General features: G+C 41.9%; 1 protein-coding gene across 1 annotated transcript in view; it reads left to right on the top strand.

Annotated features, from left to right (window-relative positions):
* The first annotated feature begins 2,896 nt into the window (after nt 1-2,896).
* SLC35F4 (solute carrier family 35 member F4) overlaps nt 2,897-24,661 on the top strand; it is a 287,250-nt gene continuing 265,485 nt past the window's right edge. Inside the window, exon 1 of the mRNA XM_070797652.1 lies at nt 2,897-3,154. Within this exon, the coding sequence (XP_070653753.1) occupies nt 3,052-3,154 (103 nt within the window). The 5' untranslated portion in view covers nt 2,897-3,051. The remainder of the gene's footprint in view (nt 3,155-24,661) is intronic.

The following is a 24,661-nucleotide window of genomic DNA, read 5'->3' as shown; positions in this document are numbered from 1 at the left end:
CTATACATTTTAAAGGTTAAATCATTTTTTATGTACCAAAGAGTGCTTATCACTAGCAGAAATTTACGTTTTATTGTTGATCAATTTATAGTTGTAGGATTTTAATTCCATTAAAAAAAGTGTGTCCTAGATCATGGTACCCAATTGCATTAACTGTTTTAGTCACCCTATTACAGATGATTACGGAGACATTTGTAAATGCTCTGCTGTTTTATTTTATCACACTTTCTTATTTTTTTAAATTTTATTTATTTATTTACGGCTATGCTGGGTCTTTGTTGCTGCACACGGGCTTTCTCCAGTTGTGGAGAATGGAAGGCTACTCTTTGTTGCTGTGTGCGGGCTTCTCATTGCCGTGGCTTCTCTTGTTGGGGAGCACATGCTCTAGGCACATGGGCTTCCATAACTGTAGCACTTGGGCTCAGTAGTTGTGGTCCATGGGCTTAGTTGCTCTGTGGCCTGTAGGATCTTTCTGGACCAGGGATTTAACCCGTGTCCTCTGTATTGACAGGCAGATGCTTAACCACTATGCCACTGGGAAAGTCTGCTCTGCTACTTTAAAATTAATTTCCAGGTCAATCGGAGAGTTTTTATGATTTCTTTAAGGAAACATGGACTCTTGTGGGTCTAGTATTTACATTATTTAAATTTATGCTGAATTTGCTGTTTATATGGATGATGAGGTCTGGTTAAATACTTTTCTACTTCTCTGGAAATTTCTGAAAACAAAGAAAAACTAGGAAGATGGGAACAACTACACAATAAATGTGATTTAGAATTTAAATACATTAATTATGATAAAATAAATTATAACCATGAATAGGATAAAACCATTTGTCTTTAAAGTCTATGCATAGTCATATTCCTGTTACATTAGCTTTTTGTTTCAATTTCTTAATTTCTCTCTTGTTGAATTTATGTATCAATATGCTATGGATTATGATGTTATTAAATGCATATTAGTAATATAGGAAATGGTAACCCACTCCAGTACTTTTGCCTGGAAAATCCCATGGATGGAGGAGCCTGGCAAGCTACAGTCCATGGGATCACAATGAGTCAGACACGACTGAGCGACTTCACTTTGATAGGTCTAAAGTGGATAGTTGGTAAAGAATCCACCTGCAAAGCAGGAGACCCCGGTTCGACTCCTGGGTCAGAGGCAAATTTGTTTTATGGAAACTTCAAACCAGAGGAGCATCTTACATTAATGTGGTCAACCCACTTACCATGTGCAGTGCAAATGTTCTATATAAGGTGTGCCACAGAAATAAACATACTGAGCTGGCGATAATAAAAGTAACAGAAGTGCGTTGAAAATTGCTTTGGGGTGGGGCAGGTGGTAGAGTGTAAAGGCCCAATCCTTTCATTTCTGCTTTAAATAGTCAGCTTCCACTGTTGCAGTAGAGTTGCTTTCTCCTTGAAGTTCATTTTGACCTTTTAGTTCTTTCTACCCTTCCATCTTCCTGGCCCAAGAAAGCAGGTGTGGGAGGAAATTGGTTTCTTTATGAACTCTCCTCCCAGCCACAATCATCTCAGATTCACTCCACTCTCAAGATCCTGTGATAGCCTTTGTGTCCACATGAAAACCCTTAACACATTGTGAAATTTAATTCTGTATTTTCACATGCCTCAAACTAATTCACCTTAAAAAAAATTGCCTATTTCTTCCCCCTTAAGGACCCACACATAGCGTGGGAAATGCTTGAAGGCAGAATGATGTGATAGGTTCCTTGGCGGTTTCTGAGGGGGCACTGAAATCGACTTGTGTTTGTCCTTTTTTTCCTCTAGGCTTTAGAAATGTGAAGTCTGGCAGGGGTGTCTTAAACCGGCTCTGGATGGCAGGTGGACATAATGACCTCTAAGCTGATTAGCTCACACCCAGCCTCATTTCAAGGCACCCTTTAGTTTCTGGGATGAAACTTTCAGGATTATTTTTTAGGAGGCTGTGATTGCCAGATATGAATAGAAGAATCATCTTACTGCTCAAGAACTCTAACCTGGTGGCTCTCTAGCCAAAGAAGAAAAGTCACACCTGAGGGGAGGGGTTCATTCTGAACACACAGCTTCAAGGACGTTCTACATCCTAGTGGAAGGTCTCTGGATTGTAGCTAAAACTTTCACCTGCCCAGAGATATTTACGGTTTGAAGGGCTTACCCCTGATGTTTTGACAATAAGAAGAAAATCATTTTTCCTCGGGGCATTTGGAATGGGCAAAATAAACATGCAGTGCACAGCTGCGGCTTCCAAGCCTTTGATGATTTCCCTGGGAGGCTGGAGGGTCCGGCCGGGTACCGACTGTTAGACTTGGAAGCTTGAGCTCTTACAGTCTTTGTGTCCACGATACCTGAATAATCACTCCAAGCATCACCTGCTGGGGCCTCATTTTTTTTTTTTTTTCTTAAGGAAAAAGCCTTTCCGTCGTCTAGGCAAGGGGAGGAAACTGATTAACGCCCTGGGAAGCTTGCAGATCAGCAGACCCCTGGTGGTGCAGACGCCTAGCTCAGGCGAAGCCCCGGAGGCATCCCCAAGGTGTCATCTCCCCAAGCGACAGTGCACACCTCTTACATTAACAGCCCTTGGTTCCGCTCGGGTCTCTCTCACCCCCGGCCCTCCTCCCTGAGCCCTTGCCACCATCTCACCTTCTCTCCTCCCACGCCCTGGACCAAGCATCCCTTCTGTCAGGTGGGGTTGGGGGATGTTTACTTTTCCCGGAAGGGGGCAAAAGGGTTAACGATGAGAGTCCGCGCAGGTGGGGCCGCCCCCGGCCGCGGTGGGCGTCGGAGGTGAGGGGGCGCTGTTCAGGCGGGAGAGCCGCCAGGCTGACGGAGAGGCCGGCCTGAGTGGGGGCCGCTTCGCCGCCGCCGCCGCCGCCGCCGCTGCTGTGATGCGAAGCCGGTGCTGCGCCGGGCGGTGGAGTCAGAGCCCGGGCGCGGGAGCACGAGCTGCAACATCAGCACCGGCGGCGGCGGCGACACCTGCACCAGCTCTCGGGCCCCGCGCTGAGATCTCCGCCCCGCCGCGCCCGGGGCCGCCGCCCCGTACTCTCTATGGATGTCAAGGCGGCCCCCAACGGGGTGGCCACCATCGAGGACCGCATCCTGCGGATCACCGGCTACTATGGCTATTACCCGGGTTACTCCAGTCAGAAAAGTAAGACGCCGCGGGCGCTGCCTGGCTCCAGACGCCGGAGGGGGTAGGATGCGGGAGGGCGCGCCGTCCGGACACCTGCAGCCCTGCCGGCGTGGCTACCGCGGATCTCCTGGCGGTGGGGCCACCCTGGCTGAAAGTATGTCCGCTGTCCTCGGTGCTGAACCGTGAGCGAGAACGGTGTCCGGACTGTTGGCGCCTAGGAGTTTGGAAATAGTGGCAGCCTTGGGGGCAGAAGCGCAGAGGCAACCCTGTGAGCGCTCCTGACAGCCGTCTGCCGGCTCAGCCCCGGTGTACTTACGGCTGAGGAGGCTAATATGGCTGTTTACTTAGCGAAAGTCAGCCGTTGGGGCTGCACTCCCCCAAAGTCCCTACTGGGTACAGGCTGCGGGCTGGGAGCTGGGCGCTGAGGCTGGATAGGCTCGGGGGTGGGGCTGGCGGGGAAGGCCGACCCAGACGTGGGTCCCAACGCCGATGGGTCAGGCTGTTCACTCCGGGCTGTTGAAACGTTGCCAGCGCGGGAATTACTCCTGTTAAGATGTCTTTTGGGAGGTTCTCCACCTTGGGTAGAGAAAGAACCTCTTCAGGTCTCCGAGTCCGTGATCTTGGAGCCAGAGACCCGTGAAAAGACTGGAGGCTAGGGTGGATGAGATGGGGAGGCGCGATCGGGCCCCCGGCCAGCCCCAAATGCCTGCCGCACGTCGCGGCTACCTCTGAGCCGCGGCAGACTGCTCCATGGATTCTGGCTTTCTTCCGGCTAAGCGAGGTCCTGTGGTGCGGATTCACGTTTCTGGAGCAGTTTTGCCGGGAGGACGCTGAGGTGCGCTCTCTACTCTGTCCCTCTCCCCCAACACACAAACCCACTGGCTGTATTTGCTGGGATTAGTTCTGCCAGTGACCCAAGTGAACCTCGTTTTTTTCCTCTGAATTGAGCGAGTAGCTGCGGCTTAATTCCCATGTAGGTGGGATTTCACTTTTTTATCAACGCATTTCTGTCGCAATAGATGGAGCATAATTGATGTTTTTGCTGTTATTTTTAACCAGAAGCCTTGGAAGCTCCTAGATGCATTTCTGATTGGTATATTTCTGAGACACTTGAGGTACAATCAGCGTTACAGTTTCTCTGAAGGGAGTAAATCCTAACACATAGAGGGAAAATCAACTTTTTTTCCGGTAACTCCCCTGGCCCAACCCCCCTCACTATGCTCTATCTCTGTTGAGCTTTCCTGCATGGGCTGTCCTTACACAGATATTTTCTAGTTTAATATTTCATTTGGCTTCAGGAAAGGCCTATCTGATTTGTATGGTCTCTGTCTAGCTGTTTTTAGCATTAGAGGCTTACATTATTCATTTTCCATACAAAAGTAATTATATAGTGTTAGAATTTTCTAGAAGGAAAATAACATGCTATGAAATGCAGTTTGAAGTCTTTGTACTATAGACTCAGAACTTTTTTTTTCCTATTGGCAAAGGCTTTCTTTTTTAACCCTAGAAACTTAAGCAAAAGCACTAGTATACCACGTGGAGATTACTTAGATTTCACCTTTGAATATTTTAATTAGGAACCATGGGATTTTGGTTGCTTAGAGAATGTAGAAGCTGTCTGTGAGATTACAAGACTCAGGGTAGTATATTATTATGGCTTTTATAACAATGGAACTGTGGTTAATAAAGAACAAACTAAAAAGAATACTGGAAAAGTGATATTTTAAACAGAGGCATGTTCGTATTATCTTTTTGTACTTGCTGAAATAGCTACACGTTTCATTTGCCATACAAGAACTGGACAAAAAGAGAGAAGAGCATTGGTTAAGACAGTAACTGAGGCTAAAGGGGATAAAAATGCATTTGGTATGGTTATTTGTGATGGGCTAACTTCAGGCCAGTGTTCAAAGAGTGAAGACAGAGAATCTCACAAGGACAGAGAATTATATGATTGTCAAATAACTTTCAGAATGTTTAAGCTTTCAGAGGTAGAAGGAGATTGTCATTTTGCAGGGTGAAAGGCTAGGGGAAGAGAGAGCTGGAAGAGGGCCAGGCAGCTGAGCACCATGAAATAAATAATCATGCCCTTAATGCAGGCTTCAACTAGTAAACACATTGAGGCAAACCAGTACAAGATGGTCAGTTGATTTAGCTGTTACCAGGAATGAGCAATAACTTGGGGGAAGTCTGGAAAGATATAGTTAAGAAAAAGCCTGTGGTGAGAAATATGTAATATGTGAAGGCAAGGTGACTTTCCCATTTTTTGATGATCATGTCTAAGGCCTTAATGATGGGATGATCTCTTAATATTAGTGACATTTACTTTTCTAGAGGTAGGTAGAGACTCATCTCTGACGATATGCATGAATGATCAACCTCATGGTAATGCATCCTCCTGCCATCCCTGTCAACCAGGAAGATGAGAAACTTGTTGTTGTTGTTCAGTCACTAAGTCGTGTCCTCCTCTTTGTGACCACATGGACTGTAGCACGCCAGACTTCCCTGTCCTTCATTATCTCCCAGAGTTTGCTCAAACTCATGTCCATTGAGTTGATGATACCATCCAACCATCTCATCCTCTGTCGTCCCCTTCTCCTCCTGCCTTCAATCTTTCTCAGCATCAGGGTCTTTTCCAATGAGTCAGTTCTTTGAATCAGATGGCCAAACTATTGCAGTTTCAGCTTCAGTATCAGTCCTTCCAATGAATATTCATGGTTGATTTCCTTTAAGATTGACTGGTTTGATCTCCTTGCAGTCCAAGGGACTCTCAGTTTTCTCCAGTACCACAGTTAAAAAGCATTAATTCTTTGGTGCTCAGCCTTCTTTATGGTCCAACTCTCACATCCATACATGACTACTGGAAAAACCATAGGTTTGACTATACAGACCTTTGTTGGCAAAGTAATGTCTCTGCTTTTTAATGCGCTGTGTAGGTTTGTTATAACTTTTCTTCCAAGGACCAAGCATATTTTAATTTCATGTCTGCCGTCACTATCCACAGTAATTTTTGAGCCCAGGAAAATAAAATCTATCATTGCTTCCACTTTTTCCCTTTCTATTTGCCATGAAGTGATGGGACTGGATAACATGATCTTAGTTTTTTTAATGTTGAGTTTTAAGCCAGCTTTTTCACTCTCATCGTTCACCTTCATCAAGAGGCTCTTTAGTTCTTCTTTGCTTTCAGCCATTAGAGTGGTACCATCTGCATATAAGAGATTATTGATATTTCTCCCAGCAATATCAATTTTTATTTCAGCTTGATAACCTGGTTCAGAACACATTCTAGTAGTCAGGCTGATACAAAAAAGAAAGAAATATATGTGTACATAATTATGTATTTAAAAGATACATATAATATGCATAAGATATATATAAATATTATATATAAAAGTATACATGTATTGTATATAAAAGATATATATAATCATCTCTGTATCTATAAATTTAGATGGTTAGGTGGGTACATAGGTGATTAAAGCATTTGTCTAACCTCAAGTTATGATCTGGTAAGGAAAATAGATTCACTCATTCAATAGGTGCTAATTGAGTACCTTCTATGTGCCAGGAATACACCCGTGAACAGAACAGACAAAGGTATTTGTCTTTTTAAAGCTTAAGTTCTAGTGGGAAGAGACAGACAATAATAAACAAACATATACATACATAAATAAAGCTGTATATTGCAAGGTGATAGCTGCTTTAACAAAAAAGTATCAGAAGAGTTAAAAGAATAAAGGATTGTGGAAGTTTTAAATAGACTGGGCAGGTGAGACCTCACTGAGAAGGTCACCTTTGAGAAAAGACCTGAAATATGTGAAGGAGTTTGCTGTGTAGACATTGGGAGGAATCTCTTACAGGCAAAAGGAACAGCCTGTGCAAAGCTCTGAGGCAGAGCATGCTGAGCCTGCTAGAGAAGGAGTGAGGAGGTCTCCTGTGTGGCTGGAGTTGGGTGAAGAATTGGGCAAGTAGTTGGAGATGAGGTCACTGTGGATACAAGGACTCACAGAAAGTAGCATTTTACAGGTCATTTTAAGTCCTTTGGCTTATACTCTGAATGAAATTGGGAGCCTTTGTAGGGTGTTTTTTTTTTTTTTTTTTTGGTGTTGTTGTTAAATTTAAATTTATTTATTTTAATTAGAGGCTAATTACTTTACAATATTGTATTGGTTTTGCCATACATCAACATGAATCTGCCACGGGTGTACACGTGTTCCCAATCCTGAACCCCCCTCCCACCTCTCTCCCCATACCATCCCTCTGGGTCATCCCAGTGCACCAGCCCCAAGCATCCTGTATCCTGCATCAAACCTGGACTGGTGATTCATTTCTTATATGATATTATACATGTTTCAATGCCAGTCTCCCAGATCATCCCCTCCATCCCTCTCCCACAGAGTCCAAAAGACTTCTATATATCTGTGTCTCTTTTGCTGTCTCGCATATAGTGTTATTGTTACCATCTTCCTAAATTCCATATATATGCATTAGTATACTGTATTGGTGTTTTTCTTTCTGGCTTACTTCACTCTGTATAATAGGCTCCAGTTTCATCCACCTCATTAGAACTGATTTAAATGTATTCTTTTTAATGGCTGAGTAATACTCCATTGTATATATGTACCACAACTTTCTTATCCATTCATCTGCTGATGGACATCTAGGTTGCTTCCATGTCCTGGCTATTGTAAACAGTGCTGCGATGAACATTGGGGTACACGTGTCTCATTCAATTCTGGTTTCCTCAGTGTGTATGCCCAGCAGTGGGATTGCTGGGTCGTATGGGAGTTCTATTTCCACTTTTTTAAGGAGTCTCCACACTGTTTTCCATAGTGGCTGTACTAGTTTGCATTCCCACCAACAGTGTAAGAGGGTTCTTTGTAGGGTTTTAATGGTTTTAACAGAGGAGGGATGAGACTTGACTTACATCTCAAAAGGATCAAGTTGACTGCTCTACTGGGGAAGAGGTGGAAGCAGAGAGGCTAGTTGGTATATATCACTGTAATAACCAAGGTGGGAGATGATAGTGGCTTGAACAAGAGGGTTAGCAGTAGCAGTGGTGAGAGGTGGTCAGATTCTCTTTATATTTGAAGTTAGATTGTCTATATTTAAATTCTCTATTTGAATAGGGTTTCCTGATGGTTGGATATGGTATCTACAAGAAAGAAAGGAATAAAAATTGATTCCATCTTTTCTGGTTTGACCAAGTTTGAGTTGCCAATGGCTGAAGTGTGGCAAGCTTCAAGGTAGAGAAGTTTATGGGTTCAAGGGATAAGGATAACATTTTGCAAAGGAAATGTAATTGGAGATGTAAAATAATCCTGGAGTTCAGAGGAGATGTCTACTAGAGATGTAAATTAGAGATTTTCCAGTATTTGGGTGTTATTCATAGTCTAACACTAAAGGGATCTTCAAGAAGTCAACGTATATAGAGAAGAGAAGAGGAGCAAGGACTGAACTCTGGGGCACTGAGACATTAAGAGGGTGAGGAGAAGAGCATGTGATACCCTGGAAGGCAGAGAAGAGTCTCAGAGGGAAGAGATTAGCTGAATCCAGTGCTGCTGAAAGGCCAAGTAAAATGAAAACTGACCATGAATTTGGTGACTGGGCATCGTTAGCTACCTTGACGGAAACAAATAAGAAAGCCTAAGATGGATTCGAATGTGCTAAAGCAAGAATTGGGCTTCCCTGGTGGCTCAGCAGTAAAGAATCTGCCTGCCAATGCAGAAGATGAGAGTTTGATCCCTGGGTTGGGAAGATCCCCTGGAGGAGGGCATGGCAACTCACTCCAGTATACTTTCTGGAAAATCACATGGACAGAGGAGCCTGGGGAACTACAGTCCATAGGGTCACAAAAAAGTTGGGCCCGACTGAACAACAGCAAACAAGAATTGGAGGAATTGGAAAAGTGAGTATAGACAATTCTTCAGTAATTTTTGGAGGAAGCAGGAGCAGGGGAGCAGAGGAAATGGGAGTTGTGGTGGGGTTAAAAAGTTTCTTTTTATTTTAAAGATGGCTAGCAGTAGCAGCGTGTTTGCAAGCCCCTGAGAATGATTCAATAGAGAAAGAAAAATCAGTGATATTGGAGAGAGAAGGTATACCAAATCTAGTGCACAAAGGAAGGAATATTGCTTTAGACAGGAACATGGATATAGGGCAAGGGTATGGATAAAGGGTCTGGAAGGTGGATAACTGAGATGGTGGGGGTCTGCTGAGGTTCTCTTCTGATTGCTTTCATTTTCTCCAAATAGAAAGCAAGGTCATCAACTGAGAGTGAGGATAGAGGAGGAGGTGGTAGATGTTGGAGGAGAGAGAATGTATAAATAGTTTGAGAGGGAGAGTGAACAGTCTGAGGAAGTACAGTAAGGTTGTCTGGCTGCTTTAAAGGGCACATTTAGTTTCTGGTCACATATTTAAAGTGAGATCAGTCAGTAGATTGTTATGATCATTGACACAGTGGAGGCATGGAGCAAGTGAAGAGAAGGATTTAACAGGAGTTGCAGATTATCCAGTGGGTGTAATAAAATAATAGTAGCAAGGGAGTCATGAATGTATACAAGAAAGGAATTATAATGAATGGCGGTAGCGTTTAAAGCTGGGGAGTACAGAAGAGAGAAAATTGAGATGACTAGGGAGAGTGGAAAGTTGGTAGGATCAATGGATTGGAAATCTCAGTGGGATCAAAGGCTAGTAGATGTTTTCTGGGAGAAAAGAGGTGGTAATCAGAGAGGGTTGTATGGCTGTAAGACGTTATTCTTTCCACAAGTCAAGTCAAAGGATAAATTCATTTATATTTTACTGTATTCTATTATCGATATCTTTGAGCTGAGTCTTCTTTATGTATTGGTATAAGGAGGCAGTGTGTTGATGTGCAGTGAAGTAAACTCTAGGGGGTTGGAAATTTATTCTTGTTAAACTTGCCAGTAACTAGGCCTGAGACCTGGGCATCTCTTTGTGGCCAACAGTTTCCTTTCTTGTTAAAAAAAAAAAAAAAATGGGGGAGGGGGTAGAAGTCACTGTCTTTTTTAAAAGAAACTTTTTATTTTATATTGGAATATAGCTGGAATATAGTTAATTGTCATAACAATTAACAACGTTGTGACAGTTTCAGGTGGATAATAAAGGCACTCAGCCATAGACATACATGTATCTGTTCTCCCTGAAACTCCCCTCCCATCCAGGCTGCCACATAACATTGAGCAGAGTTCCCTGTGCAATACAGTAGGTCCTTGTTGGTCATCCATTTTAAATATAGCAGTGTGTACATGACCATTCCAAACTCTATAACTATCCCTTGACCCCATCCTTCCTCCCTGATAACCATAAGTTTGTTTGCTAACTCTGTGACTCTGTTTCTGTTTTATAAATAAGTTCATTTGTATTTTTTGAAGATTCTGCATATAAGGGATATCCTATGGTGTTTCTCCTTTTCTGTCTGAGAAGTTACTGTCTTAGAACAGCCATGCAGTAGGTTGGCTTTGACAGCTTTCAGAAAAGCCCCAACTTCCATGAAGGAATCTATCTCAGTAAACTCTTTTTGTTGATTTTGCCTCTCCACACTCCACTTTCCATCTCAGATGGTGGCCAATGGCCTCTCTCTGCCTTTTGTACTCGTCAGCTTTCTGTTATTTCCTATCAGTAGCTGAAAATTTATAGTAAAACTTCTTGTCCTTGCTCTGATGCCAGCCCTGACCACCCCGTTTCCAAAAAGAACTCTACTAACTTCTGGCTCTTCTGGCTCTCTGAATTCTCCAACTTGTGCTATGACTTAGCATTTCCCAAGGTGCCAGCCTCAGCTCTGTCCTTTCACTTTACCTTCACTGAGCAAGCTTATTCAGTTTCATGGCTTCACTATCTTCTTTCTATATGTCTCTATTTCTAGGTCCACTTTTTCTGAGCCTAGGCTCATATTTCAACTTTCTACTAGAATTCTTACCTGAATGTCCTCCAGGCATGTCACACATAAAACTAAATTCATCATTCTGTCCTTAAAATGTGCCTTTTGCTTATTATGCTTTTTAAGCTTCCAATATCTGTATCTAACCAAGTGCCCAGAAACCTGGAGTTATACTTAAACTCTGCCCTTCCCCCTTTCCTTATATTCAGTTAACAAGTTCTATCTGCTGCTGCTGCTGCTGCTGCTGCTGCTGCTAAGTCACTTCAGTCGTGTCTGACTCTGTACAACCCCATAGACAGCAGCCCACCAGGCTCCCCTGTCCCTGGGATTCTCCAGGCAAGAACACTGGAGTGAGTTGCCATTTCCTTCTCTAATGCATGAAAGTGAAAAGTGAAAGTGAAGTCACTTAGTCGTGTCTGACCCTCAGCAACCCCATGGACTGCAGCCTTCCAGGCTCCTCCGTCCATGGGATTTTCCAGACAAGAGTACTGGAGTGGGGTGCCATTGCCTTCTCTGCAAGTTCTATCTATTTTACCCCAAATACATGTTTCCATCCCTATTATCACCTGCCTTAGTTCTCCCTGTCATATCTTTCACCTGGTCTCAAATCTTTTTAATCTAGTATGCACACCTTAACAACACTGAATTCTGTAAAACTGCAAATCTTCCTCTCACGTCCCTGATCAAATGCCTGAAATAAACCTGCATTTTCTGTAGGATAGTGTCCAAATTCCTTAGCATGCCACAGTCTGAGTCCAGCTTACACTGTTCTATTTTAGCACACATTTCGCCCTCTAATTGCCAAAGTAATGCAGGCTTAATGCAGAAAATCTGGAAGGCAGAGAGACAAAGAGAGATTAAAACAAAATTACTCATAATTCCACCACCCAGAGGTGATTAGTGCTAACATTTTGGCTAACACTATCCTTTCCGTCTCTTTTATATCCATAGACACATGCAAATGCTATTTATTTTGTACTGAGCATTTCTGTCACTGGTCTATAGATTTTAATAACTGAAATTTAATGTATGCATAGTCTTCAATATATTTAAACACCTTAATATACTTACATTGTTGAATTTTTTTGTCCAATTTTTCTTTTTTAATTTCATATCTCACTTGTCCTCCACAAACCTGTTAATAGTCTCATCAAGCAGCTCATTGTTTTAATAACATTCTTGTCCCCATGTTCTTCTGGTCCTCAGTGCCTTTTTATACTATGGCCTGAACGGCTTCCTCTTCTCATGTCTCCTTCTTCACTCCCTGAAAAGCTCGTATGTATCTTTCGAGGCTGAGTTTAAAAGCTCCGTCCTCTGTGAAGCTCCCTGATTGCCCCAGGCTGGGTTGATCCTCCTCTGGGCTCCTGTAATACTGTGTACTCACCTCTGCTCCAGTGTTTAGCACGCTATTTTGGGCTGTTTACTTTTCATAAGACTGTCTCACCACAGAGCTTGGGGAAGGCAGGGACTTATCTTTATTTATTTTTATCTCAGACAACATGAAAGTGTACTAGAGTACATTCTGGGTGCTCAATAAAGTTTATTGTAGTAATGAATGAATGATTATAGTTTCTGTTGAAGAAACTGGAGAGTTAATTCTTTTCACATAGAAAAAGAAAGAGTACATGATGGTAGTGATTGGAGGGAAAGAAAAAACTCACCAGCTATGAGTGAATCAAACAGATGTGCCTACTCAGAGAGTGAGTACACCAAACAGTATTTTGTATCACTAAACCTTGTGTCCTTGTTGCCTTTATAACATTCTCTGTAATTGAATGGGTAGAAGGCAATCTTTAAAATACAAAATAGTATAAAGTTATTACAACTATAAGAAATAAAATGTGGTCCACCCCCCTTGTGAAGTGATTACTGTTAGTCTTCGGGTTTGATGTTTTAATGACTGTTCTCTTCTACTTGTTAGACTTTTAAACTTGCATAAGTAACTTCTCAGATCAACAGCTTGCTCCTGTAAAATGGAAATAATAATAATTGCTTCATAGGTCATTGGGAAGGTTATGTAAGATAACATATATAAAAGCCTGGCACAATGCCTAGTTCAGCATAAGGAAGCTGTTATGACCATGGATGAAACCAGTAGAATCAACTTGATGATTTCAAAAAGGCTTGCTCACTTTTTTCTTGTAAATAAATGGTTCACCACTCACATTTTCCTCCTATCCAATGTTGTAGTTTGAATTGTTAATGAAAATTGTGTTACAGCAATGTTAAAGATAATTTACAAATTATCCAGGTTTGAACGTGTTTTATTTTTGGAGATTGCCTTCTGCTTATTTACCTGGATCACCCCTGGGAATAGTTTAAAGTGGGTTGGAACCTTTTGTGATGAGGTTATTCCCAAGGGGCCAATCCAAAATAGATGAGAAAAATCTAGGGCTTACAGGTGACAGGATGGGTCTACATGTCTGGAGATGCAGATACTCAAACATCAAAGTAGAGAGGAGTGTAGGAATTGGGGATGGGAAGTGGAAGAGTGGTGGGGGAGAGTGGGGGAGAGGAAGGATGAAATCTCAGCTAAAGATGAGTAGCATGGGATGAGGTGGGATTATATAGGATTGGGCTGGCAGATAGGTGGAGAAGAATGAAAATGTGTAGTGTTAGTCACTCAGTTGTGTCCGACTCTTTGGACCCCATCAGGCTTCTCGGTCCATGGGATTCTCCAGGCAAGAATACTGGAGTTGGTTGCCATTCTCTTCTCCAGGGGATCTTCCCCACCCAGAGATCAAACCCCAGTGTCCTGCATTGTAGGAAGATGCTTTCCCATCTGTGCCACCAAGAAGGCCTGGAGAAAAGAAGCCTAAGGATTACTGGGGACTAGTCTGTTGGAAATTTCACTGTTGCTTTTACATGTGGAGTCTTAAAGGGACATTGCTTTTTGGTCTATTTATATAGTGGTGAACATTACAGATAGAGTCTTTCAAGTTCTACTTTTAAAAAGACACCATTATGTTGTAAACACAGTTACATAGTCTTTGAAGATACAATTCTTAAAGTTACTACTTAAAGACACAGAAGAATATAGAGAAAAAGGAAACTAATCCTGTTACCCTAACATGACTACTATTACTTTGGTTAATTTTCTTCCAATCTTCAAAATGCATATAGGGCTTCACTTCTTGATTTATTGACAAATTTAAACTATAGTATAGTCATAATTCTGATATATACAGTTTTGTGCCCTGCTTCTTTCCTACTTGACATTTTAGGATTTTCATTTCATTGCATGTGCCTGCTTGGAGAGGCTGGAATTAGATTCCCTTTCAGAGATCTTGGCTTAAAAAATTTGGGCAAGCTGATTCTCAGTTCTTTGAGACTAGATGAAATGGAGAAACTTGGAGTGTTAGAGAGGGCTTGTGTGGTTTCTCATCACAGGATTCCACTTGAACTGGCTTAGGCAAAAATGGAAGTGATTGAAATGATACTAGGAGTCTTCCATGGATTTTAAGGGCTGGGGTAAGGTGGCTTAAGGGCTTCCCTGGTGACTCAGTGGTACAGAATCTGCCTGCAGTGCAGGAGACCCGGATTTGATCCCTGGGTTGGGAAGATCTCCTGGAGGAGGGCATGGCAACCCACTCCAGTACTCTTGTCTGGAGAATTCCATGGATGGAGGAGCCTGGCAGCAGTCCACAGGGTTGCACAGAGTTGGACACGACTGAAAGCAGCAGCAGCAAGGTGGGATAAACGTCAGGTCCCCGACTGTTGCTGTAGGGAAAATAGGAAGCCCTCTTTCTCTGCCTTTCATTTCTTTCTTTCTTTCTTTCTTTTTTTTCCTGGCACGTGTTCCCCATTCTTGTCTCTTGCTGCAGGCTGGCTTTCTCTATTCCTTGTACAAATGGTTGAAAATAGCCTCTGTAAGCAGTTCCAGTGTTTATATGTCCTCTAGTCAAGAGAGAAGACAGACTGAGCAAGAATCTCTAACTTCTAAAACCAGATTCCCAGGGACAGGGACTCTTTGGCCAAATTTGTGTCAGGTGTACACTCTTGATTGTCTTGACTGTGGGCGTCCGGGACGGGGTCAATCTCTGCCATCCTGGCTGCCAGAGGCTTTCTCCTGTAATCCTACTGACTGTAGGGCAAGAAGTAGTTTCCAGAGAAAAGAAGGGTTTGTCTGGACAGTCAACTTAATAGCGTTTTGGTTCACAGAGCTTTGCACAAAGAATTTTTTCATATTAAATCATAGGCTTCAATCAAGATCCAATCTTTTCTATTTTCTAGTTTTGATAGTCCTTAGAACGTGCCTACATAATACATAGTGAGGTTATAGATAGTGTATTCCTACAAACTGAGAAAATCCAAGTGTTTGTTTAGAGTGTAAGTCACTAGGGAGTTCTGTTTAAAAGTATTCAACCAGCACTGCTGCTGCTGCTGCTGCTGCTGCTGCTAAGTCACTTCAGTCGTGTCCAACTCTGTGCGACCCCATAGACGGCAGCCCACCAGGCTCCACCATCCCTGGGATTCTCCAGGCAAGAACACTGGAGTGGGTTGCCATTTCCTTCTCCAATGCATGAAAGTGAAAAGTGAAAGTGAAGTCGCTCAGTCGTGTCCGACTCTTCAAGACCTCATGGACTGCAGCCTACCAGGCTCCTCCGTCCATGGGATTTTCCAGGCAAGAGTACTGGAGTGGGACTGCTTATTAAGTTTTATTGAAGTGCTGCTGGTTATATCACATTTGGAAGACATTTTTCTTTTTCTCAGTCAGATAGGGCAAAACACCAGTTCCTTCAGACTCAAGGTATAGTAACTGAAGATGACATTTAACATTGTATATTTTAAACAGGGAATGAAAATTACACTATTCTGCAGTCTGGGAATTTCTATATTTAGTTCTGCGTTAATGCCAAGATGGCACTAGTGGAGGTCAATAATGGTTTTATGGTCCTGAAAACTGGACGTACAAGAATTCTTTATCTCTTGTGAAGCTTAGATCTTAGATTCTAAGGGTGTTAGAGTTTGCACGTTTTTGCTGCTGATGCCTTGCTCCACGTCATGCGTACGTATCTTGCATTTTTGATTCATACCCACATTTAATATAGGCATCCTAGAGGAAAGATCCAGGTCAAGTGAGCTGGGAACCATTTGGAGCACCATCTTTCCTGGAGCTATGGTGGCAGATGAAGAAATGAATTATTATTTCCCAGGGACAGGCTAGAACAAATACATTTAATATTTAGAAGCTATGAAATTTTAATTTCTCTGTAATTAAAAAAAATAGGGAGGGCCTCAAATGTAGCCTCTTGCTTTCTCCTTTCTTGTCCACATCACAGACCAGTCATTGTGATCTTTTAGAAACTTTAATTGGATCATGCCATTCCTCCAGTTAAAGTCTTCAGTGGCTTCTCATATTTCTTTGGAAAACTATAAAAGCCTAAACCGGGCCTACAGGGTCCTTATGTGGTTTGGTTCTTCTGATGGCACCACTCTTCCATGTACTCTTGATGCTTTGGTCATACTGGCACGTTCTCCAGGTCCTTTCTTCCTCCAGGCTGATGTACAAGCACATCCCTCTTCCTAGTGCGGTTACCTGGCTGGCTCCTCATCATCATTCAGGTCTTGTAATAAGTGCTACTGCCTCAGGGAGGCCTTTGCAGCTTTGCACCTTTCTCATCTCATGTAATTTTCCTTTACAGCACTTACTGCAAACTGTGGTTACAATTTATGTTGATTCTTGTGACTGTTCAGTTTCTTTCCTGCCTGCTAACTCTCTTAGCTCCACAAAGGAAGGGCTGAATCTGTTTAGGTCAGCACTAGGTACTCATCATAGAGGACCTGGATATTCCATAAATAGTTGCTGAGTGATTAATTCTTGTTAAAAAGTTGGAGCGTATTTCACTTCAGTTAAGTTCAGTTGCTCATTTGTGTCTGACTCTGCGATCACATGGACTGCAGCACACCAGGCTTCCCTGTCTATCACCAACTCACAGAGCCTACTCCAACTCATGTCCACTGCATCGGTGATGCCATCCAACCATCTCATCCTCTGTCGTCCCCTTCTCCTCCCACCTTAAATCTTTCCCAGCATCAGGGTCTGTTCCAATGAGTCAGTTCTTCACATCAGGTGGCCAAAGTATTAGAGTTTCAGCTTCAGCATCAGTCCTTCCAATGAATATTCAGGACTGATTTCCTTTAGGATGGACTAGTTGGATCTCCTTGCAGTTCAAGGGACTCTCAAGAGTCTTTTCCAACACCACAGTTCAAAAGCATCAATTCTTCAGCATTCAGCCTTCTTTATGGTCCAACTCTCACATCCATACATGACTATTGGAAAAACCATAGCCTTGACTAGATAGACCTTTGTTGGCAAAGTAACATCTCTGCTTTTTAATATGCTATCTAGTTTGGTTATAGCTTGTCTTCCAAGGAGCAAGCATCTTTTAATTTCATGGGTGCAATCACCATCGACAGTGATTTTGGAGCCCAAGAAAATAAAGTCTCTCACTGTTTCCATTGTTTCCCCATCTATTTGCCATGAAGTGATGGGACCAGATGCCATGATCTTAATTTTCTGAATGCTGAGATTTAAGCCAACTTTTTCACTCTCCTCTTTCACTTTCATCAAGAGACTCTTTAGTTCTTCTTCGCTTTCTGCCATAAGGGTGGTGTCATCTGCGTATCTGAGGTTATTGATATTTATCCTGGGAATCTTGATTCCAGTTTGTGAGTCATCCAGCCTGGCATTTTGCATGATGTACTCTGCATGTAAGTTAAATAAGTTGCAGGGTGAAAACATACAGCCTTGATGTATTCCTTCCCCTATTTGGAACCAGTCTGTTGTTCCATGTCTGGTTCTAACTGTTGCTTCTTGACCTGCATACAGATTTCTCAGGAGACCAGTCAGGTGATCTGGTATTCCCATCTCTTTAAAAATTTTCCACAGTTTGTTGTGATCCACATAAAGGCTTAGGCATAATCCATAAAGCAAAAGGAGCAGACCTAAAAACACTTATTTGGAACAATTTTAGACTTACAGAAAAGTTGCGAAGGTAATTCACCATATTCCTGTGTGCCCCTCGCCCAGTTTCCCCTGTTATTGTCATTTTATCTTACTCATGTATTGGTCAGAACTCAGAAACCACTACTGGTACATTACCATTAATTAAACTCTAGGTCTTATTTGGATCTCACCAGTTTTCCAATTAAGGACTCTCCTCCTGTTTCAGGATCCAAACCAAAGTACTGCATTGCACTTAGTTGTCACGTCTCTTAAGTAGGCTTTTAATGCAATGAACTTGAAAAGATAATTTCAATTTTATATAAATTCCCTGACCATTCTTTTAGGGCTTGGATCAGATCACATCTGAAAATTTAATTACTAGTTTTTAAGGTGACATTGGATTAAATTCATGTTAGAAATGACCTGTGAAATCACATGGTAATTACATACTATTTTAGAGGACTGTTCTGTAGTGTAGAATAGTAGGTTTTAGTGTTTCTGCTTTTTAACATTTTGGGGGAAGCTAGGTATTTTTGAAAATCTAAATGAAACTATAAATTACCCTGCCCCATGTATATATACACCAAATGTTTTCATGCAGTTCACTTTATTATACTGGAAATTTATTACTTCATAGGAACAGGCTATAAAAGTGATAAGTCCAATGAGTCATATCTATTTTTCTATTTTATTGGAATGTGCACAAAATTTAATGGTAATATCTAGAAAAACTGAAATAATTAAAATTTGTTAACTAACATGAAAATAAATTTCAGTTTTATTCCATTTTCAAAAGTGAATTTTAGTGAGAAAGTTCTCATAGTTTGGATTGAATAAGAAGCTGAAATTCTGGAATGTCCTTAGGCATGAGAATATGCAGCTCATCTTTGACATTCAGTTTACTGCAACTGATTAAAATATTGTTGTTGATATTCAATCACTCAGTCATGTCCAACTCTTTGTGACCAGATGGACTGCAGCATGCCAGGCTTCCTTGTCCCTCACCAACTCCTGGATCTTGCACAAACTCATGTCCATTGAGTCGGTGATGCCATCCAACCATCTCACCCTCTGTCTCCCCCTTCTCCCGCCTTCAATCTTTCCCAGGATCAGGGCATTTTCAAACAAGTCAGGTCTTCACATCAGATGGCCAAAGTATTGGAGCTTCAACTTTAGCATCAATCTTTTCAATGAATATTCAGGATTGATTTCCTTTAGGATCAACGGGTTTGATCTTGCAGTCCAAGGGACTCACAAGAGTCTTCTCCAGCACCACACTTTGAAAGCATCAATTCTTTGGTGCTCCACCTTCATGATGGTCCAGGTTTTCCAGTAGTCATTTATAGATGTGAGAGTTGGATCATAGACAAGGCTGATGGCCAAAGCATTGATGCATTCAAGCTGTGGTGCTGGAGAAGACTCTTGAGAGTCCTTGGACTACAAGGCGATCAAACTCGTCAATCCTAAAGGAAATCAATCCTGAATATTCATTGGAAGGACTGATGCTGAAGCTGAAACTCCAATACTTTGGCCACCTGATATGAAGAGCTGACTTGTTTGAAAAGACCCTGATGCTGGGAAAGATTGAAGGCAGGAGGAGAAGGAGGGGACAGAAGATGAGATGGTTGGATGGCATCACTGACTTGATGGACATGAGTTTGAGCAAGCTCTGGGAGTTAGTGATGGACAGGGAAGCCTGGCATGCTGCATTCCATGGGGTCACAAAGAGTGAGCCATTACTAAGTGACTGAATAACAACAATTGGAAAAACCATAGCTTTGACTATATGGACTTTTGCCAGCAAAGTGATGTCTCTGGTTTTTAATATGCTGTCTAGGTTTGTCATAGCTTTTCTTCCAGGGAGGAAGCATCTTTTAATTTCATGGCTGCAGTCACCATCTGCAGTGAATTTGGAGCCCAAGAAAATAAAATCTGTCACTGTTATTTTTCCCTCATCTATTTACTATGACGGAGAAGGCAATGGCACCCCACTCCAGTACTCTTGCCTGGAAAATCCCATGGACAGAGGAGGCTGGTAGGCTGCAGTCCGTGGTGTCGCTGAGTCGGACATGACTGAGCGACTTTACTTTCACTTTTCACTTTCATGCACTGGAGAAGGAAATGGCCACCCACTCCAGTGTTCTTGCCTGGAGAATCCCAGGGACGGGGGAGCCTGGTGGGCTGCCGTCTATGGGGTCTTGCAGAGTCACGACTTGCAGGACACGACTGAAGCGACTTAGCAGCAGCAGCATTTACTGTGAAGTGATGGGACCAGATGACATGATCTTAGTTTTCTGAATGTTGAGTTTTAAGCCAGCTTTTTTACTCTCTTTCACCTTCATCAAGAAGCACTTTAGTTCTTCTTCTCTGTCTGCCATTAGAGTGGTGTCATCTGCATATCTGAGGTTATTCCCAGGAATCTTGATTCCAGTTTGTGAGTTATCCAGCCTGGCATTTCACATGATATATTCTGCATATAAGTTAAATAAGCAGGGTGACAATATACATCCTTGTCATACTCCTTTCACAATTTGGAACCAGTCCACTGTTCCATGTCCGGTTCTAACTGTTGCTTCTTGACCTGGATATAGGTGCCTTAGGAGTTAGGAAGGTGGTCTGGTATTCCCATCTCTAAGAATTTTCCACAGTTTGTTGTGAGCCACACAGTCAAAGGCTTCAGCATAGTCAATGAAGCAGATGTAGATGATTTTGGGAATTCTGTTGCTTTTTCTATGATCCAACAAATGTTGGCAGGTTGATCTCTGGTTCTTCTGCCTTTTCTAAATCCAACTTGTACATCTGGAATTTCTCAGTTCACATACTGTTGAAGCCTATTTTAAAGGGTTTTGAGCATTACCTTGCTAGTATGTGAAATGAGTACAGTTGTGTGGTAGTTTGAACATTCTTTGGCATTGCCTTTCTTTGGGATTGGAATGAAAACTGACCTTTTCAAGTCCTGTGGCCACTGCTGAGTTTTCCAAATGTGCTGGCATATTAACTGCAGCACTTTCACAGCATCATCTTATTTAGGATTTCAAATAGCTCAGGTGGAATACCATCACCTCCACTAGCTTTCTTCATAGTGATGCTTCCTAAGGCTCACTTGATTTCACACTCCAGAATGTCTGTCTCTAGGTGAGTGATCACACCACTGTGGTTATCTGAGTCATTAAGAACTTTTTTGTACAGTTCTGTGTATTTTTGCCACCTCTTCTTAATATCTTCTGTTTCTGTTAAGTCCATACTGTTTCTGTCCTTTATTGTGCCCATCTTCACATGAAATATTCCCCTGGTATTTCTAATTTTCTTGATTAAAATATTAATATTTTCTAAAAACTGTGACTTGCAAGGATATGAGGTGGCAAATGAAATTAGAGATCCCACAGATTATATGGCTGGCTGAATAGATTTGTATTAAGAAACACCAGACTTCTTGAAGACTCTGAAAGGGGAACTAATGTCACATCATTCCATTTGGACTCAAGTCACTGAGGTCTTCTTTGAGGCAAGATCTGCATCATCCATGCTGTCTTCATCAGCAAAGAAAGAATGATGAATCCTTTGGAGAAGGAAATGGCAACCCACTCCAGTATTTTTTCCTGGAGAATCCCAGGGATGGGGGAGCTTGGTGGGCTGCCATCAGTGGGGTCGCACAGAGTTGGACACGATTGAAGCAACTTAGCAGCAGCAGCAGCAAGCAGAACTAGCCTTCAAATATATCTTACAGTGTATCCAGATACTTCCAGGTTTTTGTCTGCACATCACATTTTAAGACATGTCACTCTGGATCCTTATTTTCCTGAGGAGCTCTGTTTCCTAAAGAACTTGTTTTCAGCTGCATTATAATAATTACTTTAAGGTTTCCAATGAAAAATTGTTTCATGTTCATATCCATAAAGTAAACAAAGTAAAGAATGAAAATGTCTCCTACTGAGTGACTAAGGATGTGCTTCACTATTTTCTCAAAGGTGGAAAGGTAATAAAAATGTCCTATAAAAAAATAAAGATTTCAAGTCAGGATTTCTGAAAAGACATTAACTTCCAAGTAGTCGGACAGAACTCCATGTTCTCTTCACTGGCTCTGATGGAATTGACTTTCAAGGCAATAGAAAATGTTTCTTCTTGGATCATTGGCAATATTTCAGGTGTACCACATGCAGTAAGTTACACAAACATGCAAAGCTACTCTCATCACCAAGCAGCACAACTTGCTTTCCTCCCGTGTGTGATTGGTTCCACGTTGAAAACTCTCACATTTCCTAAAAAGCTCACAGAACAGTGTTCTCCTTAGATGACATTCATACACACGTAATAGAAAATCAGGCGTTGGGAATATTATGAGATATGCAGTTATTCGCCAAAGGGAAATAGCATAGCTGCTAGTATCTCTAATGTTTACATCAAAATTATGGCAAAAGAGCAAGTTTTGAGAGAGGACTTTATTCGATAAAGGCACACTTCCATTTTTATTCCCTGTTGCACACCACAGGCTAGTTTATTCTCTTCCAAGTCACACTAGTTCCCAAGGTCTTCCTAAGATTAATTTAGCAGCAAGGAAAGAAAACTCAGTTTATATTGGCTTAAGCAGTGAGGAAATTTACTCTTTCCAAACAGGAAGTTGAGAGGTGGGGTGCCTGAATTAACAGCTTATGCTAGAATGAGGTATGCAGATTATAATCTTTTTTGGTTTTCTTCTCTGTGTGCTGTACTTTATAGGATATTTTCTTTGCTTTATTTTCAAATTATTCTATTAAGTTTTTCACTTAAAGTTAAGTTATAGTGGTTCTTTTATTTTCCTAGTACTTTAAAAAAATGTATATCATCTTATTTTTCCAATGACTCTGATCTTCAGAAATAGGCTCATTAGAAGCTGCATCACCTCTGTTTTCAAATTGTGTGGACAAAAAGCAAAATCTAGCACTTGTCTAGAGATGTTTATTGTTGTAGTAAGAGATATGCTGGGTCATGCTGTGGATGTAGTAAAAGACATTGAATTGAAGACTTTAAAATGGTTAAAATGGCAAATTTTATGTTATCTGAATTTCACTACAAAAATGTTTAATATTCTAAAAAATATTATCTTATTCTTGTTTTATGGATATAATAGCTTCTCTTATTATTCCCTGAGGATATTACTAACACTTTTGGGGGAAAGTTTTCTTCTCTTGAATGGGCCATTTCCTCTAAGTTGCTTTTTAAAAATTTCTTATTATTGTTAGCCAATATTCTTGCATGTTTTGTGATTTTTGTGTCTGCATATATTTAAGAATAGAGGGCTCCAAAACTATTTGGGAGCTGTGAGAATGATTGAGGAGGTCAGGAACTATGAAGGGTCTTACCCCACTTACAAGCTAACAAGTTAGTCTGCTGTGTTTTGAAGGATGCTTCCAAAAATAGGAGATTCCTGGGTCAGATACAAAGGACATTACTACTCACAGTTGAGCAAGCAGCATGAGCTTCATGCACATGGTGGTTCCCCTCACTCTGAAAGTTCACAGGGACAATACAGAGCAAGCAAAGTGGGCCCTCATTATAGCAGGTTTATGTTATACCTGAGACCTCCTGAGTTAAAGAAATTCTTATCATTTATAATGGTCTACATAGGCTTCCCTGTTGGCTCAGATGGTAAAGAATCCACCTGCAATGCAGGACCCTGAGTTCAATTCCTGAATCAGGAAGATCTCCTGGAAAAGGGAATGAACACGCACTCCAGTATTCTTGCCTGGGGAATCCCATGGACAGAGGAGCCTGGTGAGCTACGTTCCATGGAGTTGTAAAGAGTCAGACAGGACTAAGTGACTAATACTTTCACTTTCATAGTGGTCTACAAGCAAAGCTACCCAATCTTTGCTCCAGAGGGAGACATTAGCAAACAAACCTGCCTGCTATTCTAGAGGGAGACAAACTTCACTATACAGGGTCTTGAAAAGCTAGTCTAAGACAAAAAAATTGTCAAATCCTGCACAAGATGTTCAGAAATGGAAGAAAGACCTGTGGAGAATTATCAACAAGGGCTTGTCTATTGTGACTTTACTGTCAAATAGCTGGGCTGTTTCCTTGAGAACCTTCAATTTCATTTTTGTGAGAGCTGTTCCCGGATCACAGAAGTCTTTTCTAATCTCCTGACTGGCTGCTAGCTTTCTGTGAACCAAGTAGGAAGGTGGCCTGGGCATTTCAGTGAGCAGTATGCATAGTTTCAGCTAATTCGTCTGTGACATTGGTAGGGTACTCCAGTCTTCAACCATACTTGATGTCACTGTAGACTTCTGTTTGGCCACAGAGTAAAGCTCTGGCCTTTGCCAAAGTGAAAGGAGGCATATGCTATACAAATAAGGGTGGAGATTGTGAGAGTTGTTCAGTAGTGTCTGACTCTTTGCAACCCCATGGAATGTAGCCCACCAGGCTCTCTGTCCATGGGATTCTCCAGGCAAGAATACTGGAGTATTCTCTTCTCCAGGAAGTCTTCCCAACCCACAGATTGAACCCAGGTCTCCAGCATTGCAGGCAGATTCTTGATCATCTTAGTCACCAGGGAAGCCTGAGGCTTGGGATTAGGACTTCTCAAACCAAATTAAGAGGGATGACAATGAGACTACAATCAGTAGCTTTGGTTAAGTCTATTTGAAGATGGGGGTTAGGACTTCTCAAACAGACTTAACCAAGGATACTGACTGAGTCCTCA

Source organism: Bos indicus, chromosome 10, assembly GCF_029378745.1.
Source record: "Bos indicus isolate NIAB-ARS_2022 breed Sahiwal x Tharparkar chromosome 10, NIAB-ARS_B.indTharparkar_mat_pri_1.0, whole genome shotgun sequence".
In the NCBI taxonomy this organism is placed as follows: domain Eukaryota; kingdom Metazoa; phylum Chordata; class Mammalia; order Artiodactyla; family Bovidae; genus Bos; species Bos indicus.
Note: the sequence above shows the minus strand (reverse complement) of the source record. Positions and strands in the feature narration are given on the sequence as shown.